Raw genomic sequence first — 26,287 nt, 5'->3', positions numbered from 1 at the left:
AAGATAATAGTGCAAACATCCTAAGAAGTTCTAGGAGAAGAGTGGAGTATGTTGTGATATTCGAATCCCTCTCTCTCCCTCTCCCTGGCCCCTCCCCCTCCCTCTCTCTCTCTCTCTCTCTCTCTCTCTCTCTATTTACTTTACGCATTTCATTATTCATTATTAATCAACTCAACCTTAAATCTTAACAGGATCAAACACGTGCTATAACCAAAAAGGGGCTAAACAATATTCCGATGTGTACAAACTTTAATATTCAATGAATTCAAGTTTGCTTGAATTTAGAATCTTTGAAAAAAATCTATCAAGTCTATTTACCCTCTTCTAGACTTGATCCCCAACCCTTTGGGACCGACATAGGCAATAGTGAGTATTCAATGTAATTGATTACTATGCTCACTAAAACAATGTATAAGGAAAATTTTATAATGCTGGTGGTCACTTTTAAAGATAGTGGGGTAGTTATTTAATGAACTGTGATGTCTAGTAATTGTTACAAAAAAATATGTAGGGACGACAATTTTAATTTGTCTCGTGGATATCCACTTTAATTCATCCTGTATGGATCAAGATTTTTTGGGTGACAGTGGTGTGTCTTAGAATAAAGTATATTCGCAATGTGCTGGGCTAGATGTAGGTTTTATATATATAACTTGTATAGAACCTAACTCAACTCACCATGTTTTATATATAAATAAATAAATAAATAAATTGATCACATCATATCAAATATTTTGAAAAAAAGCAGTGACATTTTTGTAAGAGTTAATTCCACCAAAAGTCCCTTGTCTTTAGTGGTAAGTCCAAATTTAGTCCCAGACTATTATTTTTGCGATTTAACATCCCAGACTATTATTTTTTGGACACTTTTAGTCATTTTCATGATTTTTCCTATTTTTAGTAAATGTATTTTTGTCTTTTCATATTTTTCTTTTGTTATTTTTTCAGTTTCAACCGGTTTAATTGGTTTAGAACTTTAAGTAACCTCTTATTTTTAGTAACCATATTTTCAACTGGTTTTTAGTAAAGTCCTAAACCAATTAAACCGATTGAAATCGAAAAATATAATAAAATAAAAATATGAAGAGACAAAAATACCCTTACTAAAAATAGGAAAAGTCATGAGAAGGACTAAAAGTGTCCAAAAAATAATAGTTTGGGATGTTAAATGGCAAAAATGACAGTCTGGGACTAAATTTGGAATTACCACCAAAGATAAGTGACCTCTGGTGGAATTAACTCTTTTTGTAATTATCACCAATTTTACTGTGCAACTTTTAACACAATATGTATTATTGGAATGCACATCTAGTTGTTACAAAGTGCGCTTTTGCAAAATGCCATCGCATTTTTTTTTTCTTCTAGAAATGCACATTTAGTTATTACAAAGTGCACTTTTAGTATTAAAAATTGCACTTTGCAAAATGCGAAAGTGTATTGCACTTAGGGTTTGAATTTTAGAGTTTATGTATGAGTTTTTTTGGTTTAGGGATTAATTTTTTAGTGCTTAGGGTTTAACATTTATGATTTAAGATTAAAATTTAGTTTTTACATTGACTTTTTAAAAGTTATCCAGAAATGCATATTTAGTTTTTATAAAGTGCAGAGTATTGTGTTACAAGTTGCAATGTAAAGTTGGTGATAATTATAAAAATGTCATTTTTTTTTAAATTTGTTCTGATCCGTTCGATTTTTACATATGTAAGGATGTGATTGATTTTTAGTTTTCTCTTATAGATGTAATGATGGGATCCGTCCTATAGGAACAAGTGTATATTAGATTTTGATGATACCAAAAGTTAAAAAATTTTAGTCCCAATTTGTTCCACTCTTTTAGATTTAGGAAATTCACTCTGATCGAATTGCTCAGAAGAGTCCGAATTGTAATAAGAGAAGTTACAATTAGAAAAGTCAACTAAACTCTCTACGAGAAGTTCAAGCAGACGATCGAGGAGATACGAAGAATGGATGCAATGAAGAGTTCAAGACAAAGAGTCGAAAGAGTTCAAGAGTCGAAGAGTGGAAGAGTTGAAGACTGGAAAGTAGCAATGACCGAAGAGCGGAATGGCCAACCTTACTGAATAGTAGGGACTTGAAGTGTATCGAATAGTAAGGACAACTATTCGAACGAAAGGTTATAAAGCTTAAGGTTCGAAGTGTTAACTCGAAAGGTAATAGCTAACCATTCGGATGAACTGTTCGAGACATTTTCTGGGCAAACAGTTCGTAACCTTAAAAAGTTAAGAGCTATATGTGAAAATGTTACCAAGGCAAAAGGAGTCCTAGGTACACACTCCAAGAGATTTTCTTTAAAACCCTAGACAAAAAGGAGTAGTGCAAAATGTATGGTGTAGCAGATAAATGTGTGTCAACGACTAGAAATATGACATAAAGTAACATTTCGTATTATCCACTGGTCATTATCCAAGAGTTAAAAGGACGTTTGGAATCCATCTCCCTCGGATTCATTTCAAATAGCCTATAAATACCTTCAATCATGACTGAAGAAGGTGCTGGTCATTCAAGTGAAAAATTATTAAGAGTTCAAAGCTTTCAAGTGCTAAGAAATTGTGACCAGTGAGAAAAGAGAAAAGAGTTACAATTCAAGATCTAGCTCAGACTTTGACCAATTTGAAGTGAAGATTCAAGCACAGAGTCTACATCAAAGTTGGAGGATTAACATTCTTTTGTGTTTGACAACTTTTGTATCTCTACTCGTGAAGTAGAAAGAGGTGGACTAACAAGTTCAGACTTGTGAAAACCTAAAAGTTGACATTGCACGTTGTTTATAATTTTCTTTTATATCACTCATACTCATTAAAAAAAGAGTGAATTTCATTTTTGGTCCTACTGTTATAGGGGCGTTTCCAATTTTAGTCCACCTTAATTTTTTTTGCCACTTTACAACCACTGTTATTGAATGTGTTTCACTTTTAGTCCATCGTTAATATTTCCGTCAAGAGGCCGTATAATCCAAGGGTATTTTGGTCTTTTTATGGTTGTCTCTTCTCTTTTAATCCAGGCGCTTCGTCCTCCTCCTCCGATATTCAAAGATGGCTCTTCGAACAACGAGAATGGGAAGCCAAAGCTACATCGTTTCGTTCGTTCCAACATGGGCCGGCGAGGTTTCTTAGGTTTTAGGTTTAATATAATGTTCTCATTTCTTTTAGTCAAACATAGTCTTGGATGAGAAGAAAGATCAAAACACCCCTAGATTACTCGGCCTCTTGATGGAAATACTAACAGTGGACTAAAAGTGGAACACATTCAATAATAGTGGTCATAAAGTGGCAAAAAAAATTAATGTGAACTAAAATTGAAAACACCCATATAACAGTAGGACCAAAAATGGAATTCACTCTTAAAAAAAATGAAATCATGGGAAGATGGCAACAATGACGATGACAACGTTTTCTTTGCAGAGCTTACTAGGCAAGTATTATAATTGACAAAAGAGGATGGAACACATTCAATAATAGTGGTCATAAAGTGGCAAAAAAAATGTGAACTAAAATTGAAAACACCCATATAACAGTAGGACCAAAAATGGAATTCACTCTTAAAAAAAAAATGAAATCATGGGAAGATGGCAACAATGACGATGACAACGTTTTCTTTGCAGAGCTCAACGTTTTCTTTGCAGAGCTTACTAGGCAAGTATGATAATTGACAAAAGAGGATTACTGTATCTTTTCATATACTTTCTCAACATACTAAAAACACAAAGAACCAATGACACCTCCACTGAGGCTCGAACTTATAATCTTCCAAATGAAAGTCCAACCCAGGTACCATTAGACCACATAGTCTTGGTGATAACAAGAGGATATTACTCATATTTAGGCATAAAGATAAATTAGTTGGTCTAAATAACCAAGTTATTGAAAAAATAAGGAGAGAGTCCGACTTTTCATCCCATTCTACACATACTCATTCTAAAAGGTGGCATTGATGAAACTATTTAAATTTCACCACGCCGGCCTGCCAATAGATTGGATGATTGATTAGTTAACCTTTGCCTCTTTTGTGCGTGCTCCTCGCCTACGGTTCTTCCTCCCTACATGCAAAAATATATTCAACTTTATATTATTAGCAATAGGTTAATAAAAGTTTATTGCCAATCATATCAAAAGTAAATTTTTTTTTAGTACTACTGACTCTGTTACAATGCAGTATTTGTTTATACTGCCAGACTTGAACCCACAACCTCTCAGAATTACTTGGTGCCACTAGACAACAACGTCTTTGGCATATCAAAAGTATATTAAATTAAAGCACATACCAGGGTTATGTGGCACAAACGCCCCAGTACCAATGAACACCCAATCTCTATATTCTGATATCCAAGAGAATAGAAGACACTGAGGGTGCAACACTAATTGTGGTTTATTTTCTTTTTTAGAGCCTTTCCCTTTGTTAGTACTACGCTTTGGTATGAACACCCCAGTTCCATTACACTCACCATTATCGCTTTTCTCTCTATTCCACAGCTCTACAAGGTATTTGGGCACTTTGTTGTTGGTATCCTCGTTATGTATCCATTCAAAGCCACATTAGGGTTGCAATATCGATGGCCTATATCTAATACCTTGTTTTGAGTTGATGATTCTCTTGTTATCATCCTCTTCTGTCAATTCTAATACTTGCCTAGTAATACTTGCCTAGTAAGTTCAGCAAAGAAAACGTTGTCATCGTCGTTGTTGCCATCTTCCCACAATCTCATTTTTCTTTTTTTTTTTTTCTTTTTTTTTTTTTTTGAAAATGAAGTATGAGTGATATAAAAGAAATTATAAATAATGTGTCAACTTCTAGTTGAAATCTACACTCTTGATGCAATTTCAATTCAAAATATTATCTATAGAAAAGTACACATACAATAAAGAATATTTATATGTAATATGATTGAAAATAAAAACCTAACAATTAAGACCAATATCCCACGCAACTCATATGAATAAAAATAAGTTCTAAGATATATATGATATAAAGTCTTGGATCCTTGCATGCATTGATCAATAGCAAGGCTTGGAGCATGTTTATATACTCACAATAGCATGAAGGGATCGGACAAGTTGACTAAAAGATTCTATGTTTGTGGTAAAGAGTATATTGTTTTGGTCTTTTGCGTAAAGTGTTGAAGTGGTACAACATCCAAACAAGATTATATCACGTATGACATATATTGTGATATTGGGGAAGGTTGCTTACATTATGTTAAGACTACATGCATTGGTTGACAATTTTTAATTTATCTTTTCTATTTTCTACTTGTATTTTTGTAGTTTAGGATTGTTGTAACTTCTTGCTACTTCTCCTCTTCGGAATTTTATACTCTGTTCATTTCATTCATCAATACATGATTTTATACCATCTCTACATGATATCAAGAGTCTAAATCTCCAATGAAAGTTTTTTTTTTTTCTCTCTCCTTTCTTCCTTTATCAATGGCTACCATCACTCCTGCAATACCTACTACTTCGTTGCCCAATACGGCCATCACTGAAGTCATCCAACTAAATGCCCTTGCACACTTTCCCATCAAACTCACTTCTACAAACTTTCTTGTTTTGAGACGTCAAGTACAATCCACTCTTATTGGCTATGATCTCATTCGCTAGATTGATGGCTCCATTGAAGAACGTAACCAGCCAAGTTCACAGGCACTGCTCAAACAAACAGGAACCCATGCCATTTAATTTGGTATCGCCAAGACCAAATTATTATAAGTGCGCTCGGGAATTGTTCTGATACGATACAACCCCTTATTTCTTTGGCTGCAACGGCCCACTATGCATGGCAACAACTTGTTGCTAGTTATGCTAGTGCCTCTCGAGGTCGAATTATTTTCCTCAAGGCAAAGCTAACAAACAAATCGAGAGGTGCTCGGTTTATTACCGAATATCTCAATGATATGAGGTCCATAGCTGATAATCTTGCATTGGCTCAAAGTCCGGTTTCTAATGAAGACCTAGTTCTTTATATACTAACTCAACTAGGGGAGGAACACAATTCCATTATCTCTGATGTTCGCATCCGTGAAAATCCCGTCTCTTTGGGGGAGTTAAGTGATGTTCTAACTGACCATGAACGACAGTTAAAAGAAGCTGATAGTGCACGCCAATCCCTACTTGCCACTGCTAACGTTGCACAACAGACATTCTCTTCCTCACAAAACAATCAATCATCCAATTCTACTCAGAGGTTTCGTAATAACAACAGCTTCAACCGGCAAAGTTGGCAACAAAGAGGGAATAATCGGTCTAGTGTTATATGCAAAATTTGTAACTTTCTAGGCCATGAAACAGAAGTATGCCGTAAGTTAGCCAAATTTTTAAAGGAGCATAATATTCTACCCATGCAGGCATCTACGTCTCTTCAATCTCCTACAACCAATTCCACAGTTGGTTCATCCCAATCATGGCTATTTGACAGCAATGCTTCCCACCATGCTACTCTGAGTATCACTCATCTTCAAACCATCTCTGAATACAATAGTCCAGATCGCTTGGGTGATGGTAATTCCTTAATAATCTCTCATGTTGGTCGGTCTACTATTCCCACCTCCTTCTATGCTCTTACTCTTGAAAATGTTTTGCATATTTTAAAGTTGCATAATAATTTAGTTTCCATATCCCAACTCTGCAAAACTAATCCAATTTCTATTGAATTTTTTTCTTCCCATTTTATTGTGAAGGATCTATGAACGGGGACATTGCTAATGTAGGGGAGAATGTTAATGTTGTTTACTATGATCCTCTTTCTTGTTAGCCAAAAATAAATGTTGTGCACTTGTCGCGTATGTCTCAATGACATCATTAGCTTGGTTATCCGTCAAATAAAACATTACATCTTGTTTTAAAGCATTGTAATGTTCCTATTACCGTGTCATTGTTACATCAGTTTCATTGTCCATCTTGTAGCATACACAAAAGTCACAAATTGCCATTTTCAAAAAATACTCGTGTTAGTACCAGGGTTATAAAAATCGGTCTAGGCGGCCGCCTAGGCGCTAGGCGCCTCTAGACCGTGGCGATTTCCCCCCTAGGCGCCCGCCTAGGTTACCGGCCGCCTAGCGCCTAACTCGGCCGATTTGGCCGCCTAGCGTCTAAGTTAGTCGAGTTAACTCGTCCATTTCGGTCGAGTTAACCCGATCGGCTCAGCCTATTTTTTTTATTATATATATATGTGTGTGTGTGTGTGCGCGCGCGCGCGAGCATACATATATATAATATGACATATATACACTTGTAGACTAGTTTGATACTTTGAATCTTTGGATGACTGAAGTATTTGAGTATTTTTAATTTTTAATATTGTTTTAATGTTTTTTTTTTTTTTTGAAAACCATTGTTTTGATGTTATGACTTATGAATTATCATTAATTCATTTATTTGGATGTGTTATTTGATTAAATGTTGAAAACAATCTCATTAAAATTGTCAAACTGCAAGTCTACCACTGTTTTTTTGGCGCCCGCCTAAGCGCCGCCTAGGCGCTAGGCGCTGTCCGGGCGCCCGACTAGCGCCTAGCGCCTACTGCAACCATGGTTAGTACTAAGTGACTACAATTGATTTACACTGATATATGGGGAATCAATGATAAATCTGTTGACGGGTGTTCTACTATGTTATTTTTGTTGATCATTTTTTTAAAATATATTTGGTTTTATCTGTTAAAACAAAAATTAAACGTGTTTATAGTTTTCCTCAGTTTAAACGATTGGTTGAAAAATACATTGGTCACTCAATCGTTTTTGTCTACTCAAATAATGACAGTGAGTTCATTAAACTCATTCTGTTGCTCAATGCTCATGGTATTTCACATTTTAGTACCCCTCCTCACACCCCGAATCACAATGGTATTGTCGAACGACAACATAGACATATCGTCAAAATCAGGATGTCCTTACTTTATTTTGCTAATGGTGTTCTTAATTGTTTATTTCCTGGTGTATGTTGATGATATTTTGTTGACAGAAACTAATGAACTTAGACGGTTCATAAGGATTTTAGCTTTGCAATTCTCACTTAAATACCTTAGTAACTTGCATCACTTTTTGGGTGTTAAGGTAACTCAAACACCAGATGGGATCTTCTTGTCGTAGAGTCAGTATGTTACTAACATTTTGACGCAATTTAAAATGGATGGTGCCAAAGAAGTCTCCATGCCGCTGGCTATTTCGAACAAATTGGTGTCGACCTTGTCTGATAGTGACCGGTATGATGTCACTCAATTTCGTCACCTTCCAGGTTTTCTACAGTATTTGCTCATCACAGGCTCTGATGTCGCCTTTGCAGTCAACCACCTTTCACAGTTCATGCATGCACCAACGCTGTCACATTGGCAGGCTGCCAAATGGCTTCTTCGTTATCTCAAAGCTACGGTCTGTCATGGTTTATTTCTTCGAGCTGGCTAGCTGCTTTCCCTGTGTGTCTACGCAGGTTTTGATTGGGGAGGCTGCACCTCCGACGGTCGATCTACTGCTACTTACTTATTGTATCTGGGCTCACATCTTATTTCATGGAAATCTACCAGACAGAGGTCTGTCTCTCATTCATCTAGGAAGCTGAGTATCGAGCCTGGGCGAATGCTATAGCATAGGTTCTTTGGGTTAAACATTTGTTTTACAAGAATTATGTTTGAGTTTGCCATAACCACCGGTGTTGTTCTGCGACAATCCCAGTGCTACGTATGTTTGTAAGAATACAGTGTTCCATTCCCATACGACACACCTAGCCTTGGATTACTTCTTCGTCCGGGAGTTTGTGTCCAATGGCTCTTTGGTTGTGCGTTACATTCCCTCTTCGGCGCAACTTGCTAACTTACTTACCAAGCCACTTGGTCACCACCTGTTCTTGCTCTTTCGGTCCAAGATTGGAGTATCGAACGGATCCTCAATCTTGCGGGAGCGTGTTAATACTACATGCATTGGTTGACAATTTCTAATTTATCATTTCTACTTGTATTCCTATAGATTAGGATTGTTGTAACTTGCTGCTAATTCTCATCCTTTGTACTCTATTTATACCATGCTTATTTCATTCATCATACGTTTTATATAATCTCTATACATTCTAGTGCCCTTTTGCCGGATTCTATTCTTTTTTATTTACAGTTTTACTTGATGATATTCAATGTGTGCTTGAAATTTTAATCTTCAAAATAGTAGAGCTTAAATTTTAAATATCTTAGTTCATTTTCCTCTCTCTCTCTCTCTCTCTATATATATATATATATATATATATATATATATATATATATATATATATATATATATAAGTGTTGAAAAAGTCGCTAGGCGCCCAATTTTTTTAATTTTTATTTTTTTATAGTTGAGTTGACTGTTGAGTGTTGAGTCCATGTATGTTAATCTGCTATACAGTTGTTCACAATTCCCAACATCAATCAGAACCGTCCATCACCCTGCATGTCGTTCCCGCTTCCTAACATTACTAATCTCTCTAATCTCTAATCTCTCTAACCAGATCCATCCATCAACTTTTCGTCCATCACCGTACCCTTGCGTTCTTCCCACCCTCACTGTCAACTGCCTTCAGCCACCTCCACCGTCAACAGCTCCAGCTGCCTCCATCGTCGGTCGACTGCTCCAGCCCCTCCATCGCCGGTCGACTACTTCATCGCCGGTAGCCAGTCGAACTGCCTCCTCCACCTCCAATTACTCCGGTCAGACGACTCCAAGATCCAGCCGCCTCCAACCGCCAGTCACTCCGGTCGCCACTGCCTCCTCTAGTAACCCTCCATCACAGTTTGAGACGGTTCGGTCGGCTAGGCGCCGCCCGCGGAGGAGGCCGATTCCGCCCTTCCTCAATGCGACCGGGCGTCGCCTAGCGCCTAGGCGCGATTTTTGCAACACTTGTATATATATATATATATATATATATATATATATATATATATATATATATATATATACCCCTTTTTCTTCTTCACATTTACAGAGCTTCGAACTACCTCGTGCTCTCTTCCCTCCTAAAACACAAGCCTCTTTCTTCCTTGGCGGCCGACGTCCTAGCTTATCGAGACAATTTTGATCACCTCCGGTCGTCGTTTCTCTCAGGTCAGTTTCTCCACCAATATTCCTTATTCTTTCTCTTTTCCTTTCCCCTTTCCAACGCTACCTTATGTCCTCCTCATCTTCATCTTTGTCTTCTTCTTCCTCCGCCACGAATGACCATCAAGGTCGGACAGCGAACCCTCCTGCCACTAATTCCGCGGCGGCGGCGGTGGGAGACTTGCCGGCTGCAGCCGCCACCGATCCCCTGATCGACCGGGAATCGGGGTCACTCAACACTCTGGATTGGCCGGTGAGCCGCTGTTCGTCTCTCCGCGAGGTCGACTTCCTACACGCCCGGCGGCTACTTGGTACGCCAACCGTGGCTCGTCGGCCGGGTGACCGACGGGTTACAGATCTCCCCAGCGAAGGGTAGGTGGGAATCCATTACCAGTCTGTCCGATGTGGTTTCCGGATGCCCCTTTCTCCCTTCCTTTCTCTTCTTCTTTAGTATTACGGTGTACTGCGCAGTTAGCTGGTGCCCAACTTTTACTGCTAGCTGACCGCCTTCCTTACGTATTGCCACCGCCTGGGTGTAGAGGCCACTCTTCCCCTGTTTCATCAACTTTTCCGCCTGACCGCGGATGGCGCAATTGCTCCGAGATACGTGCAAATACACTCCTGGGACGGTCGTAAGTTCTTGGACAAGCTGGCCTCCACCCACAAAGGCTGGAAGGAAGAGTTCTTATTTGTCCGCCCGGCCGACCACCTCCCGGCCTCCGTTTTCCTCTGGTCTGGCAAACGATGTACTACCGTCTTGACGGAAGGCCGGCTTGCCCTGAGCACTTAGTTAATATGGTTCAGCGGATGACTGGGGGCGAGCTTATCTCTGCTCGGCGATGGTCGCGGCTGGCGGCTATTTCAAGGGTTGGCTTGCTGCCGGATGGCGCTCCCCGGACAGGTTTGTTCTCCTCCTGGTAATGACTCGTATACATTTGTGCTCTTAAGCTGACTGTTCGTGCTTTCTTTCGTAGGTAACAACAACACATCCGACTCGTTAGGGTAATCTGAGGGAGAAGAGGAGGAAGCTCTGGCTGCTGCACCCGCCCTTCTCGAGGTGCCGCAAGAAGTCATCCGAGAGGAAGACATGGCCGATCGACGCTCCATCTTACGCGTTTCCGCACGTGCTCGACTGACTGCCGCCGAGAAGGGCAAAGGCGTGGCCAACTCGGCAGACCCTAACCCACCGCAAGTTGCACGCAACCAGGCGATCTTGTTGTGGAGACGCTTCGACGGGATGATGGCAACCTCTTCCAGAACCTTTTTGTTGGTCTGGGCCTATCCGCCGTCCTGATGCGTATGCGGTCCGTGCTGGCCCCGGCTGATGGGAGATCCCCCCCGGGCAGGGCTTCTGCTCGGAGACGAGCGGAGTAGTTTGTTTCCATTCTCTTTTGCCACTGTTACTACAATTGATCTTGATGTAATCCGATTGCCTTTTAGGCCCTGTTTGAACATGACATCCTGCCCGTTGGACTTTTACTCCTTACTCCATTCCGGTTTTTTTAACCTCGCGAATGATTGCCCTCGAGTCCCTCAATGGGCGAGACCGACTGCCTACGAGTCCCCGAGAAGCAAGCAAACTCCAAAATGGCCAAGTCCCTCAATGGGCGAGGCTGACTGCCTACGAGCCCCCGAGAGGCAAACAAACTCCAAAAGGGCCAAATCCCCTAGTGGGCGAGGTTGACTGCCTATGAGCCACCGAGAGGCAAACAAACTCCAAAATGGCCAAGTCCCCCAGTGGGCAAGGCTGGCTACCTACGAGCTCCCGAGAGGCAAACAAACTCCGAAATGGCCAAGTCCCAAAGTGGGCGAGGCTGACTGCCTACGAGCCCCCGAGAGGCAAACAAACTCCAAAATGGGCATTGACTGCCTACGAGCCCCCGAGAGGCAAAAAACTCCAAAATGGCTGAGTCCCTCAGTGGGCGAGGCTGATTGCCTACGCGCCCCCGAGAGGTAAACAGACTCCACATTGGCTGAGTCCCTCAATGTGCGAGATTGACTGCCTACGAGCCCCCGAGAGGCAAACAAACTCCAAATGGCCAAGTCCCTCAGTGGGCGAGGCTGACTGCCTACGAGCCCCCGAGAGGCCAAAAAACTCCAAAATGGCCGAGTCCCTCAGTGGGCGAGGCTGACTGCCTTCGAGCCCCCGAGAGATTCCTTCGCAGCATGGCCGCCTACCAAACTACTCACCCGTAAAGGCGAAATCAGCCTTCCTCGCACGGAGGAGGTGACAACTCCAAGCTACCTCGTGGCATAACCGCTCCCCAAACTCCTCGCCTAAAAATGCGGAGTCAGCGTTCCTCGCATGGAGGAGGTGACAACTCTAGGTTACTTCGCGGCATGACCACCCATCAAACTCCTCGCTTGAAAAGGCGGAATCAGCTTTCCTCGCACGGAGGAAGTGACAACTCCAAGCTACTTTGCGGCATGACCGCCCACAAAACTTCACGCCTGAAAAGGTGGAGTCAGTCTTCCTTGCACGAAGGAGGTGACAACTCTAGGCTACTTCGCAGCATGACCACCCACCAAACTCCTCGCTTGAAAAGGCAGAGTCAGCCTTCCTCGCACGGAGGATGTGACAACTCCAAGCTACTTCACGGCATGACCACCCACCAAACTCCTCGCCTGAAAAGGCGGAGTCTGCCTTCCCCGCACAGAGGAGGTGACAACTCCAAGCTATTTCGCGGCATGACCGCCCACCAAACTCCTTGCCTGAAAAGGCGGAGTCTGACTACTGTTGTTCTAACCAAAATAATTCAAACTTCATTGCCAACTAGAAAGGGAAATTCCACGAACTATTGGCCACTATGGGCCTACAACGAATTAACTGACTAAACAAAGCAAAGAAAAGAAAGCGACTAGTCGCTTATTGGTAAAACTTCTTGAGATGGTCGGCGTTCCATGTGCGCTCTACGGGTTCATCCGCTACAGTCATCAGTCGATAAGTCCCGGGGTAAACCTCGCTCGCTATCTTATACGGTCCTTCCCACCTAATTGCCATTTCCCCACCTTCGGTGGGGCGACTGGCCTCTCAATCTCTGAGCACGAGATCCCCCACCTGAAGGTATCTTACTTTGGCTCTTTTATCCTGGTAACGCTTGACAGCCTGTTGGTACTTGGCCATTCGAACGTAAGCCAAGTCTCGTCTTTCCTCTAAGAAATTCTTTTCGATCTGTAACGTCTCCTTGTTGCCCTCATCATTGTACAAGAGGACACGCCAGCTAGGTACCAGGAACTCGGTCGAGACCTTAGCCTTGAATTTGTATGCTAGCATGAAGGGGGTCTTCGCAGTCGCCCTCCGAGGAGTCGTTCGGTAAGTCCATAACACCTTCTCCAACTGCTCGACCCAGGTGCTGTCCAACTCTTGCAGCTTCTTTCGCAACCCGTCCAGTAAGGTGCGATTCAAGTTTTCAATCTTCCCGTTCGCCTGGGGATAGGCTAAAGATACCTTGATGTGTCGAATGCCATTCTGCACACAAAACGCCACGAAGGCCCTATTGTCAAATTGTTGACCATTGTCCGTGACCAACTGCTCGGGCAGCCCGAACCTACATATGATGTTCTTCTAGATGAACCGGCGACATTGATACTCAGTGATAGTAGCCAAGGGCTCAGCCTCCGCCCACTTGGTGAAGTAGTCCACGGCCGCTATGCAAAATCGTACTCGATCGGGCGCTTGGGGAAGCGGTCCGAGCAAGTCAACCCTCCATTTGGCAAACGGGATAGTTGTGGTAACCGGGGTGTAAAAGGTGGCCAGTCGTGTACCCTTTTTGGCGAACGCTTGGCAAGTCGGGCACTTCATGACTTCGTCGACACAATCCTTCACCATAGTCGCCTAGTAATAACCCTAAATAATGAGCTTGCGGACCAGAATGTTGGCCCCTTGGTGGGCCGCCAAATCCCTCGGTGCGTCGCGGTTGTCATGAGTTTGGCCTCCTCGGGGAGCAGGCAACGCACTAGCGAGCCACCGTAGGATTGCTTGTATAGCAGCCCATCTACCGATTCCAAGGACAGGGCCCTTCTTCTTACTTGGTCGGCGTCTTCCTTGTTGTCGGGTAGCTCTGACTTCTATTTGTATATGATTATATGTCCTAATGAAATGAACTTTGGTAGTTACCTTCGTCGATAATTATATGTCCTCTATGTAATCCATTATTCCTTTGGTAATATGAATGTCGTTGACAATTTTACAATATAGTTGTACTAATTGCACTTTTACAATCATCAAATTCACTGCACTACAATTCTACAAATAACGAAATAAATAAATAAATACTTAATAAAAGAATCTTAAAAAATATGTTATTACTATCATACATTTTACCGCACCACTAATAACTAATTAAAAATAAAAATACTTTTTTAGATATTATTTAATATTTAATAAAAATATAATATTTAACAAAAAAATTAAAAGAAACCAGAGATTGGGAGGGAAAAGAACACAATGTTATTGCCTTCTTTTCCTTTAAAAAATTTGAGATTAAGAAGAAGGCAATGTCATTGCCTTCTCCTCAATGCCGTTTTTTGGAAATGGTAAACTATTTTTTTTTTTTTTTTAAATTAACCTGAAAGGTAAGTTGATGGTAAAGGAAGATTCTATGTTAGTGGTGAATGCTATGTTCCGATAATTTTCTTAAAAGTCACCCAGTGGTATGAAATATGCCAAGAATGTGGCTATTCTCAAACATTCCTTTAATTTGTTTTCAAGTAGTTTACTTCAAACTCCGATCCAAAGTCAATAGCCTTTATTTTATTTATTTATTATTTATACCCTTTCCTTTCAAGACTATTCAGCACCTTTCATTCCACGTGAGAAATGATTATGTATTTACGAATTGAACAATCTATTATCCTTTATATAATAAAGCTATATGATTTGGGAAATAATTAATGTTATAATTAATGCCACTACATTCTTTATTATAAAAAAAAAGCACAACATTTAAAAAATAAAATAGCTATATATTATATAATCATATAAAAAATATACTTTTGAAAAATAAAATAGCTATAGTATTATATAATCATATAAAAAATGTGTTCAATTAGAGTTTAAATTTACACATACAAAATTTGAAATTTGCTTTTCAAATGTAATTATCTTAGTTATTATTTGTATTGTGAAAATTATAATATAGATGAAATACAATTAAGAATAAATCAATGTAATTATGTAAATTATCTCTATAAATTTATTTGAATATGCACATAATTAGAGATTATATTAACCATACAAAATTATAATTATAATTATAATTATAATTTTAATTTTAATTGTAATTTTGTATTCTATAAAAATAATAAATACTTGACCAATGGAAGCTCAAAAATATTATTATATTAAATAATTTAATATTTTAGTTTTTTTATTTTTTATTTATATTTATAATAGCATAATTTTTTTTCCGTGCATCGTGCGGGTGAATTACTAGTTTATTCTAATAAAACCCATTCAAATAATTTTTTAATTTACTTATAAACCACAACCTGAACTACACTCAAACAAAATCCTAATAAATATAAAAATAAAGTGTTATTAGATAAACGAAAGAGACAAATATTTATGTGATATTACAATATTACATTACATATATACTAATAATTCTCGAGTAATTAAATTAAAAACTGATAAAATAACTGCACAAATCTACATTATAATTTGGACTTTAAATACATTTCTCAATTATTGAATGTACATTATGTTGAACTTCATATAAAATGTGCTTAAACTTCGATACGAGTGCATCTACATCATTAGTAACATTAGTTAATGTCATATTAGTAAACGTAGATAATATTAAACTTTACATGTCTTGTTTTATGTATCTAATTTGTTAAAAGAACATTCACTAAAATTATTTATAATTTATTTTTATAAAAACGAATTTAGTATTACTAAATAAAATTTATATATTTACAAATAACATTAAAAGTATAATAATTAAAATTTGATTTAACAAAAAAATATTTAATTTTTAAATAGTATACTTGACAGATTAAATACGATATGGAGAATGGTTAGAATGAAATGTTCAAAGTTTGTTGTATAGCAATGCATATGCATGGGCAAACTTATTCGAAAAAAGTGTTATTAAATATTTTTATTACAAAAGAAGGAGATACTCATATATACAATCTACGGCTACAGTGAGGCTCAAACTCTAAGCATCCCACATAAAAGAGCAACCGGATACCAGTGGACCACAAACCACTTGGTAAAGTGTTATTAAATATGATATCGAAATGTGCTAGGGTGATCATTTTAAGATATAAATAAATAATTTTATTTCTTAATTTAAGGAAAAGTATTTGGCAATTCCGTACTTTAAAAAGTATAAGAATCAAAATTTGATATAAAGGGAGTAGAGTTGTGTAATTTTATATGAACTATGCTTATATAAAGGTTAATTTTTATGAGAGTTAGATGATATTAGAATTTGGTCATATATCGATATCACCCTATATAAGTTTAATAACAATTATTTCAAAGACGTTAAGCCTTTTTAGTTGTAACTAATTATGTGAATATGACTAATTGAGTTAGTTTGTATAATTTATTAATTTATTAGTTTTCTTTTTTAACAGTATTTAAAAATGAGTTAATGAAAGATTTGGTCTCTTAATTATTAGCGAACTGTCAATGTAGTCTCTCAATTGCTTATTCATCGATTTGGTCCCCAAAAACAATTATTGTTAGTGGATTTAGTCCCTCAGGCCGTCTTCCGTCGACGGCCGGAGGGACTAAATCGACTAAAAATAATTGTTTTCGGGGACCAAATCGACGATCGGAGGGACTAAATCGACTAAAAATAATTATTTTCGGGGACCAAATCGACGAATAAGCAATTGAGGGACTACATTGACAGTTCGCTAATAATTGAGGGACCAAATCGTTGATTAAATAGAGTTAATTTCATTTTTGGTCCTAGATTTATAGGTGACAGTCCACTTTTAATCCTTTTTATCAGAACATTCCATTTTGATCCTAGTATTATTATGACATGACCAATTTTGGTCATCTGTCAAAAAAATTGTTGAAATTTTATTAAATACAAGGGCATTTCGATCTTCAATTATGATTTTTTTTCAAAAAAATAAACATAAAAAATATAACAGGTCAATGCACTTTGTATTAAAAAGATCAAAATGTCTTTCTATTTAACAAAATTTCAATGGTTTTGTTGATAGATGACCAAAATTGGTCATGTCACAATAATACTATGACCAAAAGGGAATGTTTTGATAAAAAAAAAAAAAAAAAAAAAAAAAAGACTAAAAGTGAACTATCACCTATAAATCTAGAACCAAAAATGAAATTAATTCTTAAAAATAAAAATAAAATAAAATTGTTTGTTTAGCTTTTAGCAATGCATTTGCACAACTTCGACACGTACTAGGTTGGCTATTTTCACTTTTTTCAGCTAGGAAATTCTTTTGGCTTTGCATTTCCTTTCTATTATTCTATACATATATCATGCCAAATGTCTATCCCTTTCTTTAGATGCGATTTATTTTTAATTTTTTTATACCTTATTCCAGTATATTATTTCGATCTTTTGGGATATGATACACTAGAGAATTAACCATCTCAAGTTCTCATTAATCAAGTCATAGGTTAATTACTAATTAGATGTGCATATTTAAGGGGTGTATTCTGTTGTGGGAGATTATGCCCGTTGGCCATTTAGTTCCTAACCGGTAACCGGTGAATACAGTTGCAAGTGGCACAAAATAAGAAAAGTAGAAGAAAAGTAGAGACAAGATAAGAGACAAGGAAGTTTTATTAATCTTGCATCCAAAACTCCATCTATACAAGAAGGTATTAGCACATATATATAATGTACAATTGTAACGGAAACCATAAGTGTGGTCATAATCCTCCGACCGTTACAAGTGTTATAAACACTATAATAATGTCCACTTAATATTATTTACAACACTCCCCCTTGGACATTATTTGGCCACGACCTTGCCTCGTTAAAACCTTGCTAGAAAAACCCGGTGGGAAAAACCTAGACAAGAAAAGAGTACAATAAAAAAATATATATTCATGCCTCATTAAAAACTTCACTAGGAAAACCACATGGGAAAAACCTAGTTGAAGAAAAGAGTACATGATATATGTAAAAACATATATTGTATTTGGTCGCCTCATTAAAAACCTTAACTTAAGAAAACCCTGTGGGAAAAACTTAGTTAAGGGAAAAAGAGTACAACCATAAGCCTTCAGGGCGCAAACCGCATAATCTTCAGGATTTTTGGGTTTGTCTATTTAAGCAATTATTTTGCAACTTTTCCTCATTGTCATTACTATATCATACTCATGCCTCGTTAAAAACCACACTAGAAAACCCAATGGGAGAAAACTAGTGAGGAAAAGAGTACATGATATTTATGTATTTATTCGTTGCAAATAGTGCGCAATTGTTAGTCTTTTATGACTTAATCTTCAGGATTTTACGTTCAATGTTCAATCTTCCGGATTGATTCGAGTAAATGTACTTCCAGTCTCCCCCTGAAGATAACAATCTTCAAGTTCTACATATATTTCAAATTTTGAAGAGATGGATTGGACAACTCTTCTAGATTGTCACTTAGAGTAGTGTACAATAATCTTATGGCTCTTCTAGAGCTAATATAACATTTGTGCAACACAAGTGTTATTGTCCTCATTTTGAACATTTAGGGAAATTCATTGTATAACCAGTTTGGACTTGGCATTGCGGGGATCAAACAAAACAGCCAGTACCCAAGTAGCCTATTAAAACCGTATCATGGTTTCTTACATAAATGTCATGTCTTTGTATCTCGAAGATACCGGAGGATATGTTAATCATTATTCAAGTACTTCATTTGTAGGGGGAGCACTAGATTTTGCTAGTAATTTCATCGCAAATATGTTGCGATTATGGAACTTCTGGTTCTATAATGGTGCTCCAACGATAATGAAGTAAGGGACTTCGAGTCCAACAAGGTTCCTTATCTGCTTCAGGAGATTATTAGGCAACCTTTAGTTTGATAAAACATGACACTTATATGCATATAGACATGTGAAAAAACATTTTTAGATGTAGGCTGACTGGTGTATATATAAAAAAAACTTCAAAGAAAAACTCGATCTTCAAGTCGAGATAATACTTATATCTTTCACAAGCTTTTTATTTCAAAAGTCTCAGTCTTTAAACATGAACTGACACTATCAAGCTCTTTATATATTTCATTGATGTTTACACCATCAATCTTGACTGAGATAATAAATAATAAATAAGTTCATTATCAACCCTTTATCGAGCACACAATGGTACATATTATTCCTTCAATGAGGATATTAACTCCATTCGCAACCCTTTAAAGAGTAGATAATGACACATAATAATACTTAAAAATGAGAATTATGAATCCATCAGGGATTTCTCAAGATAAATTTAACTGCATATCTAAATTTATTATTCTGTCAATTGTATTATGTAGCGGAACTTAATGCCATTTACCGTGGGAGAGTATATTTGATTAAAATCAATTAAGGGTCTCTGCGTGAACCCATAGGCTACAAACTCGCTTTATCACCTCATTATTCTTATTTCTCTTTCATGCACACACCCATTTGTAACCTTCAGGGTTAACACTCAAATGGTGTATTGTTATAAAGAGAATTTATTCATTTTAGCGAGTCGAGCTATGCCTTAATTGCTCCTTTATATATTAAATAGTCATGGCACTTCTGGTGCTTAACTCTGGATCCAGATTATCATATAACGAGCAATTTGTGATGGCAATTGTGTTGTCGACAACTATAACCTTTTTGTAAAACTCCCATATCTGTAAAAGTAATGGCAATTTCTAAAACAACCAAATTCTAAACATTTCCCAAAGATATTTTGATCTGGTCGTTCCGCGTCCCTAGTATTACATTTGTTTGGTGCACCTATAAGTCTTACCAGGGTTTTTCGTCATCTGGACGAACGTCTGCAGGACATAATTATTCAAGCTATTTCAAGAGTGACAATGTTTCTTTACTAGATCTAGTATTACGATCCATATTTCTTTCACCGATAGATCTCCTACACTTCTGGTGTCAAGGAGTATCGATAGATATGTTTGGTCCAAGGATATAGGACCTAGTCACTTCTTTTATGATCATTATGATCAATAGGTATGTTTTTGGCAGATTATTTGCTAAAATCGCAAATAGATTATCTTTTGAACTTCCAGTTCAATCTAACTAGTACATGGATTTAAATAGTGAAGATGTTTTTATTCTTATGAAATTTCTTGGCATTCCAAAAAGCTACGGAGTAGTATATTATCTCCCCCTAATGCCGAGAAACAATCTTCATTAGGAATGCAGTCAACGTACCCAATTATATGTATTGATCCTCTATCATGGGCTTTCGGTATTTAATCAATAGACGGAGGTTTCTTTGATAGCCCTTTTAGAGGTACGTTGTGGTGGTGATATAAAATAGACTGCGCAAATAAAATAACGCAGATAGGGAAATGTTACTTTTGAAACCACGTACTAGGTGAAAAAGGGGGTATAGCAATCCTTGAAGGATTGATTTGTGATCTGCAGTATGTTAGACTTAGTAAAAAAAACTTGACTCATAGTAACGTCAAGCAATCCTTCGGGGATTGATGGGATAGGTTGACCATTTTTGGTCAAGAATTCATTGTCACGATTCATCCTAAAAGGTTCATCCTAAAAGAATGGGGATGACTTAGAGAATTAAAATCCTTAATCTACCTTCTGGGCAAATAAATATACAAAATAATGAGGGCTATAAATTTAAATATCATATGCCCAAATCTCATGTCAAAGAGTTTCTATAGCAGAAACTAGCATTGTAAACAAGTCATAGCCTTTAACTATTATCACATGCAAGCTAAGGTTTAGCAATGATAGGTGCAACCTAACCATATTGAGAATTCATGATATTGCCTCACTTATAAGTTGTGTGATGAATTTCAATAGCTATGGCCTATAGCAAATCATAAATTGCCAACAAGATAAATAACAAAATCTCTTATGTGAACATAATCAAGAGATTATATGCTAAATGTTGTCAATTAAAGATAAGCACATGCAACATGTGATATAATTGTCCCTTATGTCTTGGACACCAAACTCTCAATTGAGTCATGCACATCCATTAAATAAAGAGTATTATGTTTGGTACACACAAGGCATGACATGACAAGAGATATTGTTTCTTAATTCATAAATTAGAAAAAAAGAGAGAAGTACCGTTCGCCGAAGAATAATGAGCACATGTTCGCTGCCGGGCCCATTCATTCCTATTTCGGGGAGTCAAAAATAGAACTTTTCCAAGCAAGTTCTCATTTTATTTCATAGTTTCATATTAGCATGAAAACATCACAAAATAGCAAGATATACAAGCTGAAAACGGCAGAAAATTTTCAGAATTTTGACCTGGATTGCAGAATTTTCTTGGGGAAAACGGTAGCACATTTTGACACAAAATTTGGCAGATATGTAGTTCAGTAAGTCTAGAACGTACATAAAAATTTTCATGTCAATCCAAGGTGTGGAAGTATTTTTTCTGAAATTTTTTACAACATTGCTTCAGGCAGAAAAATAATTGGCAGCACACTGCCAAAACTTTACAATTTTTTCTGGAATAACCAAAGCATATTTTTAACAAAATATTTTCACAGACATCAAATATCACGAGTCTAGGTTCTCCAGAAAAAAAATTTATGCCAAAAGGAGTTCAACAAGTATTTTTCACGAATTTAATTTTCAAACTGCGCCGGTCAGAATTTTTAGGCAGTGATTACTATGTTAAAAAAAATCACAACTTGTTTGCTTCAGGCAAACCAACATGATGTGAGTCAATGTTGACTTTTGGAGAGTAGCATAACATTAGAAATAGAAGTTGCAAACTTCATTCATGAGTCATTAGTCACCTTAAAGATCAATCCACATTCAGGGTCTTCCAGACCTTATTAAAAAAATAGCCCAATGACCAAACACTTAGCATAATTTTGTCATGTACTACTACTGGAGTACAATGTGACAATCATAACTGACGGGCAAGATAACGAGTGACAGATAAATTAGTGCTTTTGGTTTACCTTCTGGGCAAAACCATATTAAAAAAAATTAGGTATTATCATTTCGTTTAAATACTTAGATTTGAGATCTATTTCAATGCCAAAGACTCATGGGAAATAATTTGTATAACAAATTAGCACCATCAATTAACTTTTAAAACAATACAAAGCCAATTTTACATTGGGGAAACCGCACTAGTACTGTTATTTTTAATTTGTGCCATGACTTGTTGCCTTCTGGGCAATGCTATGTTTAGAATTTTGATCAAGACGATCCTTCTAAATTATTAAAGTATTAATTGTGACATAAGAGTCACGAGACGCTATGGCCGAACTGGCAGCTTGACGTGCACCATTATTAGTCACGCAAGTAGGTGTGACCCTAGTCCCCAATACCAACACTAAGTGATTCATTAGCAGTGGTATTCACATTAACCAGGAACAATAGCACTGTCACTAAACAAAGCAAGTACTGGCAGTGTGGTTTGATGAGTGTGGTTACATCATATGCTAGAAATAATCAAATTGGATAATTTAAATCAATAATACTATGCACTTAATTCGATTATATGCATAATAATAATCTTGAATTAAAAGTATGAATATGAGAATAAATCTAAATATTCATTCTCAACCTACATGGATATCAAAATCCAAGAATAATGATGATAAGGTTACGATACATGATATTCTCAATTGAAAAAAAATATTACTTAATAGTAATAATGTTATATAAACATTTTTTTTGTGTATCGTAACTGAAAATCATAATATCATCATTATTACCACATAAAATTTGAATAAGCAATTTCAATAGGAATTCTAAAATATGATTCCCATATCATAATCAAGATTATTATGGCAAATCAAAACAAATGCAATATCTAATTGCCACAAAACAATGCCTTTTCCAAAACCATGATACAAAATCACATTTCTTAGCATTTAATTGAAGGTCAAATTTTTTTGTTTTCAATGTGAGAATAGTCATTGAAACAATTTGGTTGCACAAGGCACATCATTGCTAGCTATATGAACTCAATATTAAAGGTAATATAAGGAAGATCACTACAAGATGACAATCATCTTTAAAAACCATCTATGATAAGGAAGATCACTAGCAAATCCATTCTCATATTATGGATTTTGTTTGTACTCCAATCCAAGGTTTTCCCAAAAAAAATTTTTAATACGAAACATATACATATACGCAATATGTAAAAGAAATACCGAAAAAAAAAATATTTTTGAGAAAATCGTAAAGCATATGAGATAATATAAATACCATTTTTTGTGGTATCTAGACAACTATGATTAATACGGGAAAGAAAAATGTATATCATGCATTCATACCATACGAATTGTCTAAAAAGCATATAATTCAAGAAATATATCCACTGATCATAAAAATGATAGTATATGCTTTAAACGAGTATAACGTGCATTAGAATAACATAAAATTACCGTTCACCAAGTTTGAGCGTGCTGATAACGTGTTGTGGGACATTATGCCCGTTGGCCATTTAGCTCCTAACCGGTAACCGGTGAATACAGTTGCAAGTGGCACAAAATAAGAAAAGTAGAAGAAAAGTAGAGACAAGATAAGAGACAAGGAAGTTTTATTAACCTTGCATCCAAAACTCCATCTATACAAGAAGGTATTAGCACATATATATAATGTACAATTGTAACGGAAACCATAAGTGTGGTCATAATCCTCCGACCGTTACAAGTGTTATAAACACTATAATAATGTCCACTTAATATTATTTACAACATATTCAATACTTTTATAGACTTTCAAAAATTTTAGAGTGATGGATTTTAAATTACTTTTAGAGTTAATACCCATTTTGGTCCCTCGACTATTAGGTAATGTACAATTTAATCCCAAAATATTAAAAGCACCCAATTTAGTCCTCTAACTTGTAAAATATACCCAATTTGATCCTCCATTACAATTGATATTCATCCACCGTTATAGAGAGGGGCAAAAACGTCTTTTATCTAAAGTCGAGGGACCAAAATGGGTATTAACTATTATTATCTAATAGTCGAGGGACAAAAATGAGTATTAACTTTATTATTATTATTATTATTATTATTATTATTATTATTATTATTATTATTATTATTATTATTATTATTATTATTGTTGTTGTTGTTGTTGTTGTTGCTGTTGTTGTTATTATTATTATACTTGATATTGGGACAATGTCTCCCGCCACCATATTATTGCTTTTTCTTTTGTGACGAGAAAAATGCGCAATCATTAGTTTATATGTGCACAAAAATCGAGAGAGTGCTGACAAAAATCGAACTCTATAACCGAAATTTTAAATATATATATAATCTAATATGTAAAATTCCTATAAATTTGTAATATTGATATGGTATTGTTTTTGTATATTTTCTTATTGATTTATTATTATATGTATCATTTCAATTAGATTTATTATTATATGTATTATTTTTAGGATTTAACTGACCGATTAATAAAAAAGAACTTCTGTTCAGTTAATTCAGTAATACAAAGTTCGGTTTGGTTAACGGTTAAAGTTTTAAAAATTTCGGTCACCCCTAGTCTTGATATACAAAACTAAACTAACAGCAACCATATCTATGATTTTTTGTGGGGTCCAATATGAGTTGGAGGATAGAGGAGAAGGAGAGATAGATCATAGTGAATTTTGAACTACTGAGAGAGAGTGATTTTTTGTGGGCCTCAGGAGGAAAAAAAAAATGAAAGAAAGACCTCGCATGCTTTTTTTTTTTTTTTTGTGGTACATTTTAGTTTTTAAAATAATAGGAAGTAATATAGTGGCAGGAGACATTGTACCAATATCAAATATAATAATAATAATCAAGTTAATACCCATTTTGGTCCCTTGACTATTAGATAATAATAGGTAATACCCATTTTGGTCCCTCGACTTTAGATAAAAGGACGTTTTTGCCCCTCTTTATAACGGTGGATGGATGACAATTGTAACGAAGAACTAAATTGGGTATGATTTTACAACTTAGAGGACTAAATTTGATACTTTTAATAATTTGGAACTAAATTGCGCATTACCTAATAGTCGAGGGACCAAAATGGGTATTAACTCTAACTTTTATGTTTTGGCAAGGGCAGCTCGTTTGAACTCTGAATTTTTAATTTGGCTTAATTCTATTCCATTATGTGTTCAACATTTGCTTTAATGATAAAAGTTATTTGGTTTTCAAAAAATAAAAAGTAATAATAACTTTTATGGAGTGTTTGGTTGGAAGGAATTACAATTCCATTATCATCAAAATTTCACCTAATTTTGAAGATAAGTAAATTCATTCGTTTTGTTGGAGGGAATTGCAATTATGTGGAATTTCAATTCCCTCATTTTGATGGAATTATAATCCTAGATTTTACAAAAAAGGAAAAAAAAAACTTTGAAACAAATAAAATTACCTTTTTTTTTTTTTTAATCTTAAAAATCTAAAATTGATATCAAACCTCCCCCAATGGATGCTTGAAAATTAATTGCAATATGTCAACTTCAAGAGGTACTGTAGATGAGTGGTATTTGAATATGTTATTATTATTATTTGTTTTTTTTTTTGGGTGTTTGAACATGTAGATGGGTCCAATTACTTGTGATTTAATAATAATAATAATAATAATAATAATAATAATATGATAATAATAATAATAATAATAATAATAATAATAATAATAATAATAATAATATTATTATTATTATTATTATTATTATTATTATTATTATTATGTATGGCCGGCTATTTTGGACTTTATACTTCTTAATCCATTTCAATTCCCATGTATACTAAACATTTGAATTGAAATTTCCAGTAATTCTATCCAACAAACCAAACATTGGAATTTAAATTCTCATCACTTTATTCCCACATTATTCCTCTCCCATAGAATTGAAATTTCTTTCCCTCATAATTCCCTCACTTCAACCAAACGCCTCGTTATAGAATCTTTCTAGATTCTAATAGAATTATTTAGACTTTCATAAACTTTATACGAGTCTATAAAAGTCTATAAAACAAACATTTATACTTTTAAAAACTTTTTCAAATTAAAATGTTTAGAAAGTCATTATTAAGTCAGGGTCACTCAAATTGGCTATA

The 26,287-nt window shown here is 36.1% G+C and overlaps 1 protein-coding gene across 1 annotated transcript; it reads left to right on the top strand.

Annotated features, from left to right (window-relative positions):
* Positions 1 to 5,911: 5,911 nt before the first annotated feature.
* On the top strand, positions 5,912 to 6,768 carry LOC109164067. Its single transcript, XM_019312823.1, has 2 exons — positions 5,912 to 6,515; positions 6,695 to 6,768. Exons 1-2 carry the CDS (start codon positions 5,912 to 5,914, stop codon positions 6,766 to 6,768), a joined length of 678 nt encoding a protein of 225 aa, XP_019168368.1.
* Positions 6,769 to 26,287: the final 19,519 nt, after the last annotated feature.

The sequence above is a fragment of the Ipomoea nil genome, unplaced genomic scaffold (assembly GCF_001879475.1).
Source record: "Ipomoea nil cultivar Tokyo-kokei standard unplaced genomic scaffold, Asagao_1.1 scaffold3056, whole genome shotgun sequence".
Lineage (NCBI taxonomy): Eukaryota > Viridiplantae > Streptophyta > Magnoliopsida > Solanales > Convolvulaceae > Ipomoea > Ipomoea nil.
This window is presented reverse-complemented; position numbering and strand designations above follow the sequence as displayed.